General features: G+C 34.7%; 1 protein-coding gene across 1 annotated transcript in view; it reads left to right on the top strand.

Moving 5' to 3' along the window:
* LOC136039527 (serine/threonine-protein kinase SMG1-like) overlaps positions 1-17891 on the top strand; it is a gene marked incomplete in the record, with an annotated part of 282681 nt that overhangs the window by 21344 nt on the left and 243446 nt on the right. The window contains 2 exon segments of the mRNA XM_065723331.1: positions 5249-5296; positions 12226-12351. Of these exon segments, the coding sequence (XP_065579403.1) occupies positions 5249-5296; positions 12226-12351 (174 nt within the window).

The raw sequence follows: 17891 nt of genomic DNA, 5'->3' as shown, positions 1-17891 counted from the left end.
GAGTGCCGGGGGGCATGCGAAGGAGATGTCCGTACCAGCGTAGTCTTCATTGGGCGAGTTGGACTGAGAAGGGCGTTTGAGCAGTTAACGCCAGGAGGTTCTCGTTGCTAACAAAATCGTGTCAGCGTAGTCCTTCAATGCGGCGAAGATGTTTAGTTTGGGCTATATTTACGGTGTTAAGCACAGATTAAGTCGCTGGCCAGGTTTTGGCTCCGTAAAGAAGGACGGATCCCACCGAAGCATTGTATATGCGCATCTTGGTCCTATGGCTGATAGAAGGTTTCCTCCAAAGGGCACTTAGTCTATACATTTTTATAGTTTATTATAGTTTTCTGTGTTTTTGCTTTCTTTCATTTTTATCTTGTTTTGGAATCGTTTGTTCTTGTTTCGTTTTTATCTTGTTTTGTTTTAAACTTTTAGCATAATTTTTAGCATTTAGCATGTAGTATTTCAAATTTTTATCGTTTTACTTTTCACGCATGATTTCTAAGATCTAGTATCCATTATGATAGCATTGCATTTTTAAATTTTACTTAATTTTTTTTTCTATTCTTCCAAACCTAAGTATATGGCTCTATACATTTTTATAGGTCATTATAGTTTTCTGCTTTTGGTTTCTTTCGTTTTGATCTTGTTTTGGATAGATATGATACGATTTATTCGTAATTTAACAGACATATATTGAATATGTTGTACAAATCCCTGAGGCTCCCCCAAAGGTTTAATGGCGAAGTTCATTGAGTTTCAACTATAATTCAAAGGTGATGCTAAATATGGGATAATATGTAAGATTTCGTTTCAAGTATGGTGTAATCTTTTTTTGTAATTATTTCGACTGCATTCTCTTGAATAAAAAGAAGGCTAAAACAAGATGCCGCATAGATAGCGGAAAAGTAACTTCCCGAAAGATTTTCCCTGTTTTAACTTGAAAGAAAATAAAAATCTGTACTTTTGTTTCCTTTTTTGGTCTGTTTTGGAACAAAATTCAGGTATACAATCGGATTCTCTACAAGATTTTGCTTCAGGAATGATAATTTTTTTTTTTATGACAGTTTTGAATTAGAAGTGAAAATACTTCTTGGTTATAGGTGTATAGTTGTCTAGATGTATAGTTCTAAAAACAAGTTCAAGTTCTCTAAGTCTAGAAATTCTCTAGACTAGTTTTTCTCTGAAACCAATTCTCCAGTCTCTTTCTCGGTAGAGCTTAAAACAATTATACTAATTTACAAGAGACTAAAAGATATAGAGAGTAAACCTTTATTTAAACAAAAATGTAGGGGATAAGTGTGACAACACTGGCAACACCATGGAAGACAAAAGAAATAGAGATTCTGATTTTTTATTCTTTATATCCTGAAAGCCCTTTTGCGGCAACCTTTAAATTGAATACTCAAGTTTAATAATTGAATTTGCTTAGATTGAAGTTAGAAAAAAAAATTTAAGGAAAGAAATTGGTGATTTTAAGGTGGAAACGAGCAGAAATAAAATCATGTAATTTGTTGAGCTTAATATTAACATAAATATCACAAAAAAGAATTGATGAACCATACATAAACACAATAGAAGAAAACGGATACACAATATACAAGAAACGGAGATTTCACTTTTTTCTTCTTTCTATACTGAAAACCCTATTGTAGTAATCTTTAAATTAAATATTTAAGTTTAATAATTTAATGTTTGATAGAAAAAAGATTAGAAAATGTTGAACAAGCTTTTTATAAAAAGGAATTATTGATACTAAAGGCTGAATCGAGCAGAAATAAAATCGTGTAATTGATTGATCGTAATAAGAACCTCATAAATATCACAAATAGGAGTGAAGCTGCACTCCAACCCGCCTCCTAACATCATTTAGTACATATTATTCTGATTTGTATCCTTCTTTCTATTTTTGTTAATTGTTTAAAATGATATATTTTTATAACTGATCCCAATGTTTTCACAAAGACATTATTCAGCTGACCAGATAAAAACACCAATTGGGCAAGATACCTAGTACTGGGCAGCTAATAACCACTTCAACCTTTGAATCACTGTAAAGTCTCTTGAATCACTGTACAAGGTTTTGACATTATTCAGCTGACCAGATAAAAACACCAATTGGGCAAGATACCTAGTACTGGGCAGCTAATAACCACTTCAACCTTTGAATCACTGTAAAGTCTCTTATATACCACCTAGAAAATGGATTGAATTTTTGTTAATTATTTCATGCCAAATCTGAATACCCTTAGTTTTTAAAGAAAATTAACCCCTTCTGTGATATAACTGTTGTGAAGCCGAAATATGCCCGAGTGTATTTTTTGCTTTACTGAAAGCATTTTATGTTTTAAGGCCGTGATTAAATGAACTTGAAAACATCGAGGTTCAAAATTGAAGTTAGGGTAGTCTTCTGTCTCTCAATTCTTTAAGGACTGTCGATTGTCAAAAACCTTTCAAATAGCACTTGTTCATTGGCGGAAATAGCAGGTTAATTATACCAGCTAAACAATATGGTCTCTAGGGATGTTATCGGCGATCTGAAACGATTTTTTCTAAGATTTCTAAGCAATTAGAGGAAATAGAGCAAAATCCTAGCAAACATTTTGTAGCATCTTCAAGAAGCTACGGCCTGATATAAGAAGCTATATGGAACCTAAAATCATGGAAAACACTTGGATTGGACGGATCAGGATGAAACTTGGTGGGAAAAATAAGCAAAAGTCTTAGATACGTAATTTACGTAATAGGAACGGATCCGCTCTATTGGGGGGGGGGGGGGGGTAATTCTGAAAAATAGGAAAAAATGACGTATTTTTAACTTACGAAGGAGTGATCGGATCTTTATGAAACTTCATATTTAGAAGGACCTCGTAACTCAGATCTCATATTTTAAATCTCAACCGGATCCAGCGTCATTGGGGGGCAGTTGGGGGGGGGCGGAAATTTAGAAAATACTTAAAGCGGAGAGATCAGGATGAAACTGGATGGGAAGAATAAAAATCTGTCTTAGATACGTGACTGACATAACCAGACCGGATCTGCTCTCTTTGGTGGAGTTGGGGGGGGGGAGTAACTTGGAAAAATGAGGTATTTGTAACTTACGAAAGGGTGACCAGTTCTTAATGAAATTTGATATTTAGAAGGATCTTCTGCTTTAAAGCTCTAATTTTAAATTCCGACCAGATCCTGTGACATTGGGGGGAGTTGGAGGGGGAAACCGAAATTCTTGGAAAACGTGAAAATTGGGGTATTTTTGTCTTACGAATAGGTGATCGGATCTTAATGAAATTTGATATTTAGAAGGAATTCATGTCTCGAAGCTCTTATTTCAAATCCCGACCAAATCTTTTGACATTGGGGGGAGTTGGAGGGGCAATTCTTGGAAAACACTTGGAGTGGTGGAATCGGGATGAAGCTTGGTGGATAGAATAAGCAAATGTCCTTGATACGTGATTGACGTAACCGTAGTGGATTCGCTCTCTTTGGGGGAGTTGGGGGGTGGGGTTCAGTGATTTGGCGAGTTTGATGCTTCTGGACGTGCTAGGACGATGAAAATCGGTAGGCGTGTCAGGGAGCTGCACAAATTGACTTGATAAAGTCGTTTTCCCAGATTCGACCATCTGGGGGCTAAAGGGAGAGGAAAAATTAAAAAAAATGAGGCATTTATAACTTACGAGTGCGTGATCGGATCATAATTAATTTTGATATTTAGAAGGACATCGTGACTCAGAACTCTTATTTTAAATCCTCACCGGCATTAAGCCTTTGATTTTCCTTTTAAATCAATCTATTGATTCTTATAATTTTGTTAGAGCTCATACCATATGAGCTCTTGGCTCTTAGGTCTTCTTGCCTCGTCACAAGTGCCATATGAGCTCTTCAAAATCAAGATATTCAAAATCAAGAATAATATAAAATTGATACATCAATTTTATATAATAATATCTATATTATATAATATATAGTTATAAAATTATAACACATTTTTGCAACAAAAACCTGAACATCTCATTTTGAAGGTTTATGTGGAGGAACTGAAGAAGCAGCTAATATCGTGCTGTACTCGGATATTCTTTTTTGGGGTTTGGGGAGGGAGTTTCAGTATCTTTGGGAGTATGTTTTTGACATAAAATTCATACAACTTTTCTATGAAACATAAGTGTTGTTAAAATTTACAAATTGTTTAAGTATGAAGGACATCAAAATTAAAACTTGTCCGTGGTCATTTTAGGTTTGTTCATACGTCTAAATATTATATGAATAATGTTATAACCATAATATTATATGAAAGCCATAATATTTTATGAATATACGAGGCTGTGTCTGAGTCACAAAAACACTAATTGTTCAAAAATGCAAAATTACAGACTCTTTTAGCAACGGTGTCACAGGTTTTTGCAAAATATATAACAATATAACATATAGCATATAACATATAACAATATAACATATAACAATATAACATATAACAATATAACATATAACAATATAACAAATAGTAGCTGGACAAGGTTTTGACCTACTTCTAATACAATGATTTTTTTCTTTTATTTTTTTCTGTTCTTTTTCCGTTTTTTTAAGTGATTTTCTCTTTTTCCTGTTTCGCTGGTATCCTCTATTAGTTCCGGGTAAGAAATGTTGATAATATTGTAGTTTTGACTTAATTCTGATGAGGCTTTGTAATTCCCGTATCTTACTAAACAATAATCAGTTATTGAATAATTTAAAAGGTCCATAATTATGAACTTAATCAACCAGCCAATTGTTTAAAGTTATAAATTCCAGATTAAATCACGCTTTTACAAAACATTAAAAAAAAATAGCTGGTCAAGATTTTGGCCTACTTCTAATGCAGCATTTTTCTCCCCTATTTTAAAGTAATTTTCTCTTTTTTTGGTTTCTCTGGTATGCTCTGTTAGTACGTTATGTAGTTTAGTATATAACGAGTTTGTGCATAACATAGTCATCAGTTTACTATTATTTGTTGTTTATTGACTCTTTCTTAAGTAGAAGATGGAAAGATTTCCTACCCAAAAGTTTGGAAGAACAGAATACGATCCAGAAAGGTGTAATTAGGGCAGTAGCAATAATGATTTTGGAAAGAGACATTGAAATATATAAAATAAAAATACAATATAAATTAAAATATGTAGTTTTTTTTATCATCTGTATCATCTTAGATAGATTCTGTAAATTACTTCCGTAGATTACATTCTGTAAATGTATACATTTTAAATGGTATTAAATAATTTTTTCTTTTTAGCTTTTAAGGCTAGAAAATGAAGCTCCTCAACTGAAAAATCCTGATGAAGTAAGTTTCTATTATATTTTTATTGTACTAAATTTTTATTTAACATAATAATATATATTTTTATATATTACTATATATTATATAACAATATAATACAGTGTATATATTTTTATTGTATTAAATCGTTTGTATTTCTTCCGTTTTTCCTTTTTGACTCATTTTCCTTTATAAAAATAAAATATAACCATGTTTTATTTATTTTATTATTAGTAAGTTTTATTATTGCTTGTATTCCTTTTGTTTTTCGTTTTTTGATAATTTCAAAGCCTTTATCAATGGGAAGGGGTGGGATGGATTAAACGATTAGCATATACACTGATAAATAACACACACAAAAAATGAGGAAACCTTTATAGCCAGCGCTTATTTTTAGATTGCATTTCCATGATTTTCTTTTTGTTTACCTTTTTGATCTTTTTTTTTCTTTTTAAGTGTTTATAAAAAGGAAATTCGATTGATTCTGATTTTTTCCTTTCTTTTTCTTTGCAAAGCCTTTATTGACGGAGGAAAATAGGAGATGAAAACGATATTAAAAAAAAATTAACTCACGAAAGAAATATAAAGAAATGAGAACATAAAGAATATAAATAAATGAATATAAAGGAAATAAATAAAGAACATAAAGAAATGAGGCAAACACACAGACAATCATCAGATAGAAGAAATCTATTTTTTTTATTTTTCTCAGTTGATACAGGCATTTGGGGATAAAGCCTAAATTTTGAAACTTATATAAGTATTTACAGAAAAACGCTTTTTTCTTTTATTTTGATCTTTCAAAGCCAATAGAGAAAAAATAGATTGAACAAATGAACATACACTAGAAAATACGTAAAAAAGGAGAAAAATTAGGCACATCTTGAATTTCTCCCTATTTCTCCGTTGACAAAGGCTTCCGGAAATGAAGCTGAAATATTCAGACTTTTATTAGCATTTGTATAATTTTTTTTCTTTTAAAATTCATTGTCATAATTAAAAGTTTTCAACATTATGATATTTCGTTTTATTTTAACTGTAAATGAAAGTTCGGTCATAAAAGCTATTAGAAATGTTTCGTTTGCTCCCGCTGAATCCACTTAATTCAGCTGAGCCGTTCTAGCCGAGCGGTTATCGTGCTACACTTGAAGTCCTTTTTCCATGAGGATAGGGGCCTGAGTCTTGATGTTGGCATTCTCTTTGGCATAGAGTGGGAGTCAACGGTGTGACTCTCTATAAGCTCAACTAGAGTTGATCCAGCTCTAAACGGGTACCTGGAAAAATCTTGGGGGAAAACACAGGAAGTATCAGATGATTTGCCCCCAACCACGCAATGCATTCTCGGTTGAAGGCAGAGAATGAGAGATCAGCACCTTCGCTGCGCAGACCGTTGGTCAGGATGCGAAAAATTTTAAGTGAAAGCAAGAATAATGGAATTTACAACTCATACAACACTGTGTTGGTTTTTAAGTTAGTAGTCATTGAAAAAAGAGTCTTTTTCATGTTCTGGATGTGTGTGGTGAACATGTTTCATGAATATATGATGTATATAAATATATCCATGTACCAACCATGACTGCCATAAATCCTATGATAATTTCTATGAAAAATGTCCTGTATATGTGGGGAGGGGGAGGATTCCGATGAATAATCTAAGATGGATCTGTTAAAACAATTAAGCCTTCTGTCATATTATTAGTCGCATATTTCTTTTATTCTTGCTAAAAAGAGTATTTTCTCCCCTATGTGCAATATTGGAACAGGCGACAGATCTGAGAAAGCTGAGTACTGCAAATTCGGAGTCATGCTGTGTGTCTGGATCTGTTTCGGGCAAGTGTAATCTGGAAAGGGCATCTGCAACTGGAATCTCGGAGCCTGGGCGATATATGACTTGTATGTCATAGTTCTGAACTGCTATTATCATTCTTTGAAGTCGTGGTGGAGCCTTGGATATGGGCTTCTTAAGTATTGACTCAAGAGGCTTGTGGTCGGTGGTTACAGTGGTTGTTCTACCGTATATGTATTGGCGGAAGTGTTTGCAAGCGTATGTTACGGCTAGCATTTCTTTCTCAATTTGCGAATACCATTTTTCTGCTCCGCTGAGGGACCGGGATCCAAAGGCAACTGTTTTGTTGTCGACGACTAGTTGGGCCTCTAGCCCATGTTGAGAGGCGTCCGCTATGACTTCTACGTTTCTGCTCTTATGGTCAAAGTATGAGAGGTTTTTGCAGATTGAGGCTTGGATTTGCTTCCTTGCATTCTCATGCTGGGTTGTCCAGTCGTAAGTTTTGGGTTTAGACAGTTCACGGAGAGGGTGGCTTAGAGTGGAGAGGTTTGGGATGTATCTTGCTAAATAATTGTGCATGCCTAGGAGCACCTGTAGCTGTTCGTGTGATTCTGGTGCTGGCATGTTCGCAATTGCCTTTGTCTTCTCTGGATCTGCTTTGATCCCTTCAGTGGTCAGCAAGTGCCCGAAGTATGGAATGCTTTGAGCATTAAAAATACATTTATCTCGGTTGAACCTTACTCTCTTTTCTCTGGCTCGCTGTAATACCAGCCTCAACTTAGCATCATGATCTTCTGTATTTGCTGCTGTTCCAACAATGTCATCTATTATGAGTCCAATGTCGAGTCCTTCGAAGACTTCCTCCATCTTCCGTTGGAACTCGTCCTGTGCTGATTTGACTCCATATGGGTATCGCTTCCAGCGATATCTACCAAATGTAGTGCTAAAGGTGGTTAGGAGGGATGACTCCTCATCTAGTTCCATGGACCAATATCCTTGTCTTGCGTCCAGTTTAAAAAATGTATTAGATCCTGAACATTTTGCTGCTACATCATCAAACGATGGTATTGGGTGGTAAGGACGCTGCACCCATTTGTTTAGGTCGACTGGATCTAAACAAATCCTAAGAGATCCATTTGGTTTTTGGACGACTACGATTGAGTTTACCCATTCAGTTGGTGTAGTTGTCTTCTCAATGATGCCCATGACTTCAAGGCGATCAAGTTCTTCTTTGAGTTTTTCTTGTAGGGCGAATTGAACTCTTTTTGGTGGTTGTACTGTTGGTACATCTCCTTCTTTCAAGTGGATTTTACACTTCCCCGGGAGTTTTCCTACACCTTCAAAAACATCTCCATATTCCTCCAGTATTCTGGCCGTTTCGGGTTTCATTGTGGATGCAGGTTCGTTCTGTACATTCAGAATGAATTTGATCAATTTCATATTCTGACTTGTCTTTCTGCTAAGGATTGGCTTGCGATCAGTGTTGACCACATGAAACTGGTGAACCTGTTTCTCACCTTCCTTGTAGCAGATGCATAGCTCTACAAACCCCAAAACCTGTAATCTTTCTCCGGAGTAGCTTGTTAGAATGTCTTTTGTTGGTTGCAAACGAGGTTTAGATACCATGCTATTATAGTCGCTGACCGGAAGAACACTTGCTTCAGCTCCTGTGTCTATTTTGAAGACTAAGTCTAGTTTCTGGTCAACAATTCTTATTACAGCATCTGGCCCATCTCCATGTTTCACTAGCATGCTGTTGACAGGGTCAATCATCAACTCACTTGCACTTGTTCCTGCTTTTTGTTTGCTTATTTCATTCACACCTTTGCTTTTACATACTTTGGCGAAGTGATTCAGTTTGTTGCATTTTGAACATGTTTTGCCCCTGGCTGGGCAGTTATGATTCTTGGTATAATTTGCACCACAGAAATAGCATTCCTTGTTGTTGTACTGTTTCTGCAGGGCATCTATCTCTTGTTTCATCATGGGCTGATAAGACTGATAAGACTGCTAATAAGACTGAAGTCTTATTAGCAGCTGTCATTTGCGCTTGGGTTTCCTGTACTGATTCGATGGCACGGCAAATCTCTATTGCTCTGGTAAGGGTTAATGTCCATCCTTCACTTAGCAATTTCTCTCTAATCCTGTCACTCTTAACTCCAAAGACAAGACGATCTCTTATCAGGTAATCTCTGCTGGTACCAAAGTCACAGTCATTAGCAATTAACTTGAGGTCGGTCACATATTGTTCAATGTTTTCATTACCTTGGTCTCGCTTGTGGAAAGTGAATCTTGTCACTTTGGGGTTTGATATGGGTTCAACATGGGCTCCGAATTTATTAAGGTACGTTTGAACCCTGTTTGTCTCGGCATCTGTTAGAGTCCATGTGCTGAAAATGTCTCTTCCTTTATCACCAACCCATATTAATAGATACGAACACTGGACAGCCTGGGATTTGCCTTCCAGTGGTCCGGAGAACATTAACTCACAGTGTTGTCTGAACCTTTTCCAGGCCGATTTTAGGGTCGTCGATGACCAGTCCAAGGACGGATGTGGTGTGCTGTCCATGTTTACTGTTTTACTTCTGACACCATGCAATATCTTCGGTTTAGTTTAATGGTTTAATGGAAACCCAAGCAAGCACCTACAACAAGAACATATATAAGCAAGCAATAATATAAGCAAGCAAGCACCTACAACAAGAACATATATAATCAAGCAAATAATTATAAGCACGGGCATGCACGTTAATAAGCAGAGCTTCAAGCACGGCAAGTCAATATTCTGCTCCTTGGTAAAAGTAATTTTCTCTTTTTTTGGTTTCCATGGTATCATCTGTTAGTGCTTATGTAGTTCAGTATATAACGAGTTTGTACATAACATAGTCATCAATTTACTATTGTTTGGTGTTTATCGACTCTTTCTGAAGGAGAAGATGCAAAGATTTCAAACCCAGAAATTTGGAATAACAGAATAGGACCTAGAAAGGTGCAAATATGGCAGTAGCAATACTATAATTTGGAAAGAGACATTGAATGACTAGGACTATGTAGTATTTCGTTCGAAATACTACACATTGTAGTGCCAGAGATTGGTGACTTGACTCTTTGGGTAGTGTGGTTAGTGCGTCCTGAAGTAGAACTATTATATTTCAATTCTTAAGTTAAATTCTCTTGTTGAATTGGATTTATTTCAATTATTTTGATTTCAAGTATTGATTTCAACTATATATTACTATTTGGATCGTTTGATGTTAGCTTGATTATTATTGTAATTCTTGAGTATTACTATTACTATCAATAATTTAGATTCCTTTATGACATGGGCTGTGAATAGGTAGTGGAGCTTAAGGGTGGTGGAGTTAGTACATCTTAAAGTAAACTATAATATTTCAATTCTTAAGTTAAATTCTCTTGTTGAATTGGATTTATTTCAATTATTTTGATTTCAAGTATTTATTTCAACTATATATTACTATTTTGATCGTTTGATGTTAGCTTGATTATTATTATAATTTTTGAGTATTATTATTACTATCAATTTTTTAGATTCCTTTATGATATGGGCTGTGAATAGGTACTGGAGCTTAAGGGTGGTGGAGTTAGTACATCTTAAAGTAAACTGTAATATTTGAATTCATAAATTGATTTCTCTTGTTGAATTAATATCTTATTTTTATATGTTTATTGAGTTGAATTTATCGTGATTACTTTGATTTTTACTATTTATTTCAACCAAATATTACTGCTTTGTTCCTTTGATATGATTACTAATATTATTACTATACTTAATAATTGAGATCACTTTATGGTAAGGGTTGGGGATAAGTATTGGACCTTTAGGGTCTCGGACTCAGTTCATTTTGAAGAAGGACAATTACCCTTAATCCTTCTTAACCGGAGTTCTTTTGTTAAACTGAACTCTTCGTTGTCCTTTCTTGCAAAGTGTTTAATATAATTTCAACTTAATTATGAACTAATGCTAAATTAAAAACTACTAATACTAATAAGATAGGCCCCTTTATGGATGTAATAAGGGATGGGCAGTTGATATTTAGGGTAGCTGTCTGTCCATCTTGAAGTAGAACTGTTACCTTTAATACCTCCTAGGTGAATTCTTTTATTAAAATGAGCTCTTTTTTATTGCTATTTGATGATGTGACATAACTAAATTTTATCAGTTAATGCTAATTGATATTCTAATTGAATGCTAATTGATAATCAATTAACCTTTATGGTAGTGGTATAGGATAAGACCTTTGTGGTAGTGGAATTGGTTTATCCTGGAGTAGAAGTTTTTTATATTTATCTATTAATTTGAAGGCTTTTATTCAGTTGATGTCTTTGTTTTCTTTATTGTGAAATGAAGTTATGTCAACTATTTACTTCAGCTGTATTTTATTGCTCTGACTGTTTGATATTAGCCTTATCATTATTTAGGACTATATTATTAATTGTGATTGTTAATAAATTAGGTACTGTTATGGTAGAGATAGGGGATAGGTAGTAAACCTTTAGGGTAGCAGTCAGTTCATCCTGAATTGGGACTCTTATTTTTTTGCTTTTTAAGTTGAATTCTTTTATTGAATTGAGTTTTTAATTTCTTTATTACTTCTTTTTATATGATATTTACTTAATTATTAGTAAATGCTAAAGTTTTAATTATTGACAGAAATAATTTAGGCTTGTTTGTGGTTGTGGAAAGGGATAGGCTGTGGACCTGACCTTTAGGGTAGCAGTCAGTTCATCCTGAATTGGAACTCTTATTTTTTTGCTTTTTAAGTTGAATTCTTTTATTGAATTGAGTTCTTAATTTCTTTATTACTTCTTTTTACATGATATTATCTTAATTATTAGTGAATGCTAAAGTTTTAACTATTGACAGAAATAATTTAGGCTTGCTTGTGGCTGTGGTAAGGGATAGGCTGTGGACCTTTAGGGTAGCAGAGTCAGTTCGTCCTGATTAGGATTATATTTTTACTTAATTGGAATTCTTTTATTGAACTGAACTCTTGTTTTTCTTTATTACTTATTTGATTATTTGATATTAGTTTTATTATTGATCGATGCTAAATTGGCAGTTATTGATATGAAATTGACGGCTAATTCGACTTCCTTGAGCCAAACTCAGTTTTTTTAGTTCTCACATTGAATTTTGTACTTTCAGAGACTGATAGTAACAGTTCAACAAATACTTGAATTCACAGAGGCGACGGAGTTGGTCAAACCTGTGGTCCAGGCAATTTTGTTGCTGCTAGAATTAGACATACCTTCATTTTCAAAATACTTTCACGTGAGTTACCTTACTTTTCGCTTTCTAAGATTTTTTATGGGCGCTCTCTTGGCACATAAGCTAAGGGCCTAAGTTTCAATCACTTTGTCAGTCTTGATCAGTCCTCCCTGGATCAAGGAATAACGGATGTAAGGCTGAAAGTGGTTGACAAGAACAAGGTTTTAGACCCAGTTCCGGATTCCTTAGCACTTCTCCCCCTCCCCCCAAAAAATATGTGTTCCTTTTAGACAAGGGAACGATCTTTGATGAATTCTTGGCAATTGGACAATGAAGATAAAAGATACAACCGTTTCCCCTTTTTCTGCCATGAAACCTATCTACAAATTATCGGTAACTAGTAGATTTTACGGCTCGTACCCCAGAGGCTGGGTGGGTGGGGGTCAAAACCCCCCTCCCCCGCCTGATTTAAGGTTGAAATGTTAACGGATGTAAGGATGACATGTCAGTGGATGGAAGCTTGAAACTGGTCAAAGCCTCTCTAGAGCCATATTTATTGGACTTTCCAACATTTTTGAACCATATTGTAATTCGTAATTTTTGTCTCATATCGTGAGAATAAAAGGAGGATGAGTAGCCAAAAAAGACTAAGGGAGTGGCCTTAGTTTTCCTCCAGTCACCTTTGGAACTTAAAAAGGGCATGATAACTGCTAATCGTATGAACCCGTTCCACATGTTTATGACTACCCTTTCATTTTGATGTGACTGGGAAAATAAAGGATATATATTGCTTTACGAGCATTACTTTTGACATTGAATATTGGCGAAGCATTTCGCTTTTGAACAATTAAATTTTTATTTTTGGGTTGGAGATAACGTACAGTGATGGTGGGGGGGTCACCACTTGCGATTCTATAGTCAGTTTTGTTCTTCAAGAGCACTTACTGTTAGATCTGGTCTTCTATTATGTACTATTCTCCTAGAAATTTTCAGAGAAAATTATCAGTTAATTTATGACGATTGATTACTAATTTATATAAAACGGTTGTAGGAAAGCTCCACCTATAAACTGAAATTAAGAGAGGTTTTTGCTCCACTTATAAAGTGCAATTAAGAGAGATTTGCTGCTCCACTTATGAAATTCAATTAAGGGAAATCTGTTGCTCCACTTATAAAGTGCAGTTAAGTGAGGTCTTTTGCCCCACTTATAAAGTACAATTAAGGGAGATTTGTTGTATCACTTTTTAGTTTGTATTTAATTTAATGCAAATTTTATTTTGGCTTCTTAGGAATTGAAAAGTATTATTTTATAATATCGTAAGTTTTTTCTAAAATTTCTTATAACACCTTCTTTATTCACTTGAACTTTGTCTGCAAGACTGTAAATGTAATTTTCTTGCACATTATTTTCATCACTTTCATCACATCTATTATTTTCATCACTTTCCTGTAAAGACAAGCTATAATGTAATTTAAAATATAGTGTTTGTACTACATAAAGTATCATTTTTATTGGTGTTTAAAAAAAAATCTAAAAACTTGTGCTTTGCTTTTCCCATCTTTTTGCTCCAAAATGATTAAAAGTAAAGTTCGTGTCCTCTAGATCGTAAGGAGTTCTGCCTATAGGAGTCTAATGCTCTAAATTTCATTGAAAGTTTTTTTTTTGTATTTTTCACTCAGTGAAAAATGTTTTAAGGTTTAAATTATCTTTCATGTTTTCCCATGTTAGCATAATCCTTTTAGTTCCTTTTGGTATATTTTTCTGTGGGTAAGTAAAACAGTTAGGTTCAGTGCTATTCAAGGTATCAAATGCGAATAAAATCAACATTATATGTTTCGACGCACCACATTCCCAACACACACTACACACACAGTCACAAAAAAACTGATCTTTAGAAGTAAACTAACAGAACAATGAAAGACTTCACGTCCAAACCACGGTGGTTTTTTTTTTTTTTTTTTTTTTCTTTTTTTTTGTATGTATCATGTATGTACATGTGTTGAGCACTGAGGATGGGTTGGTAGAGGTCCTTGCCGAAATATCTGCTATGTCTTTTCATTTTGCTTCTCATCCACTGGCTTAAAATCTCCCTTGTTTTTTCGTTTCTTGATTATTTATATTTTTTTTCGTTTTTATCAAATATTTGTTATCAAATTATCAGTATGGCCAACTTTATGAGCAATCTTTTCATATCCTCTACCAACCAGGGAAATATAATAAATTCCTGAAATATCAAAAAATGAAAAACATTTATATTCCACTTTTCTTGAATATTAGTGGAATAAACCAGACAGAAAAAGAATCGACTGTTCACAACGCGTTGAATACTGCTAGTACAGCCTCTAAGAACTCGCTGCAGTACCAAGCCGCCTGAACTCGACACAAATGCGCATGCCCCTCCTCTTTACACCCTCTCAAGAAGTTCCCAATTCCCTACAATCTTTGTTGCGACATTCTCTCACCCCATTATGGGACGATCTGCTCTTAGATTGGCCCTAGATAATTCGCTGACAAGCACAATCTTGGCAATCCTTCATCCGCAAAATGTGTCCTACAAAAGTGCTGAATGAAATCTAGGGAAATGTCATAACTTTGTTGACTTGGAATAGCCAAAATAAAAAATAAGAGATTACGTTCTCGATTTCTGTTAAAAAGCTTATTGAATTATATTGGTTTATATCCTTTACTTGTTTTCAGAAGCTAATTATAATATTTCTTGTTTATGGAGAGACAACAACTCCGCCTTTCAAAAGCTTTCTGTTTTAGATTTTTGAGATAGTTTGAAGAAAGAATAATAACAGTAAAAAAAAAAATTCAAAATGGCTGAAAAATTCGAGTAATTTTTTTTTCGAAAATCTCTGGATGTAAGTGAAAACGAGGGGTACAAAACGGATTGGTGTTATATATCAAATTGACTTGAAAAAAGGCAGTGAGTATAGGAAAACGAGTTAAAAAGATCAAATTAAGTAAGGCTCAATTTGTTTTGCGCCCCGATTTTTCGCTTATACTCATAGATTTTCGAAAAAAAATATTTCCTAATTTTTATTCCATTTTGAAATCGAGTTAATTTTTTTTTTAAAGTCGGTGAATTGAGATTAATGAGTTCAAAAGATATATATCTATCTATATATATAAAAAATAAGTTGTCTGTCTGTGTGTCTGTCTGTGGATCAGGTGACGTCATGTTTCTGTGTCGGCTGACGTCATGAAGTTAGTTTTCGTCATTTTTGCTATGACGGTGACGTCATTAAAGATATTTAAGACATATATGTTCACGTAGAAATCTATTAATGTTTAAGTTTAAAATGACTGATGAACTTACAATGGCAAAAGCCGATGAAGATGCTCAAAGAGTCTATGCCAAAAAACTTGCTGCTGATAGAGAAAGTCAGAAAAAAAAGCGTGCCGAGGAATCAAAAGAACAGCAAGGAAACAGGCTTGAGGCTAAAGAACGCAAAACCGCGCAGTTAGATGAAGATCCACCTGGACAGCGAGAGTCAAAACATATCAAAACTGAAAATGATAGCGATGATGATTGGGTTTGGGATTTTGACTCGGATAAGGTCATCAATGCCTACCAGATTTTAGTTAAAAAAACAAAGGTTCGGCGATATGTATTTCATAGTGAAGCTGAAAAATAAAGAAGAAAAAGAAAACTGAAAAAAGAAAAAATGTATAAAACTAAAAAATACTAAAAAGAAAAAACACTCAAAGAGAAATTACAGACCGGGACACAAATGACGACCGGGACAGAGGGAATATAAATAACGACCGGGACACTCAAAGAGAAATTACAGACTGGGATACCGGGACACAAATGACGACCGGGACACAGGGAATATAAATGACGACCAGGACACAGGTATTTAAGAATATCGTTCAAAGACAAATTTTTAATTGTAAGAAGACCGTTGAAAGAGAAATTTCTAATTGTAAAATGACTGAAGAACCTACAATGGCAACGGTACCACCATCGAAGTAGATAACCAGTGGGTTGTTCCATATTCCCCATTAGTGCGAAACGTCAACCCCAAGTCAAATTCGTGCATTGTTTGGCATCATTTTAACAACTTGCTCTCCATCAGCTCCTACAGAGTTATGGGAAAAGTATAAGTCAAAAATGTCCGAAGATATACTCCATCGAAAACAGTTAGAGACGTCAGATATGACTTTTGATTTTACATCAGAAATTTATAACTACACTTTAGTTATTATAGAAGATTTGTGCGTACGTATGGCAAACAAACCTCTTCAGGATTTGGGAATGCCTTCACCTAACCGTATCGCTGCTGTTTCGACATGTGTAGAATTGGATCGTGAAAAAAGTTACAGTACGAATGATCTATTGTCGTATGTACAAAATAACATTTCCAAGTTAACATCGGAACAAAAAGACATTTATGATACGATAGACTAAATTTCAGGACGTATACAACTACCTGCTGATTTCTGTAATTTAGTGACGTCCAAAAATGAATTGATTGAAAAAGTATTTCCGAATATTCTAAAAAATTATAAAAATAATAAATGGCTAAGTGAAAGAGCGATTCTCGCACCCAAAAATATAGACGTCCACGAAATCAACAATATTGTTTTGACCAAGATTCGAGACCAGGCAGTCCTTTACAAGTCAGTCGACACAGTTTTGGAACCAAATGAAGCGGTTAATTATCCATCTGAATTTTTAAATTCCATAGATCTTTCAGGGTTTCCACCACACGTGCTACAACTAAAAATAGGCGTACCAATAATACTTTTAAGAAATATCAACCCCCCAAAGCTTTGCAATGGCACGCGACTTGCCGTAAAAAAAAAACAATGGAAAACCTAATAGAGGCCACAATCTTGACAGGGCCTTTTGAGAGTGAGGCTGTTCTTATTCCTCGCATTCCCATGATTCCAACGGATCTGCCTTTTCAATTTAAAAGATTGCAATTCCCAATTCGATTAGCATTTGCAATCACCATTAACAAAGCTCAAGGTCAATCATTAGAAAAATGTGGTATAGATCTTAATACTGATTGTTTTTCCCATGGACAATTGTGCGTTGCAAGTTCGAGGGTCGGTAAACCTGACAATCTATTTATATGCAGCGACAATTGGACAGCGAAAAATGTTGTATATTCGCAAGTTTTACGCAGTTAATTTGTATTGTATCTACCTATCTATCTATCTATATAAAAACGAGTTGTGTGTATGCATGTTTGTTTGTTTGTAAAAAGAGCGTTTGCATATGACGTCATTATTAGTACATACGGCTTTGTATATGCACAGACAATGGGAAAGCCAAGAATGTTGTATATTCGCAATTTTTACGTAGTTTAACTCCTGCAGACGAAATGAATGCTTGCCTGAAAAATTCTAATTTATGGGCACACGTAAAAATATTAAAATTAACTACAAATATGCGTGTCCGATTGCAAAACGATGACTCTGGTCAAACATTTTCAGATCAATTGCTGGCAATTGGAAACGGAAAGCTCCCAGTAGTGGGAAAGCCAAAAATGTTGTATATTCGCAATTTTTACGTAGTTTGAAACACATATATAAATCTAGGCGCGTAACGACTTACGCGCGCGGGGGAGCTTGGGGGGGCGCGAAG

Source organism: Artemia franciscana, chromosome 19 (assembly GCF_032884065.1).
Source record: "Artemia franciscana chromosome 19, ASM3288406v1, whole genome shotgun sequence".
Classification (NCBI taxonomy): domain Eukaryota; kingdom Metazoa; phylum Arthropoda; class Branchiopoda; order Anostraca; family Artemiidae; genus Artemia; species Artemia franciscana.
This window is presented reverse-complemented; position numbering and strand designations above follow the sequence as displayed.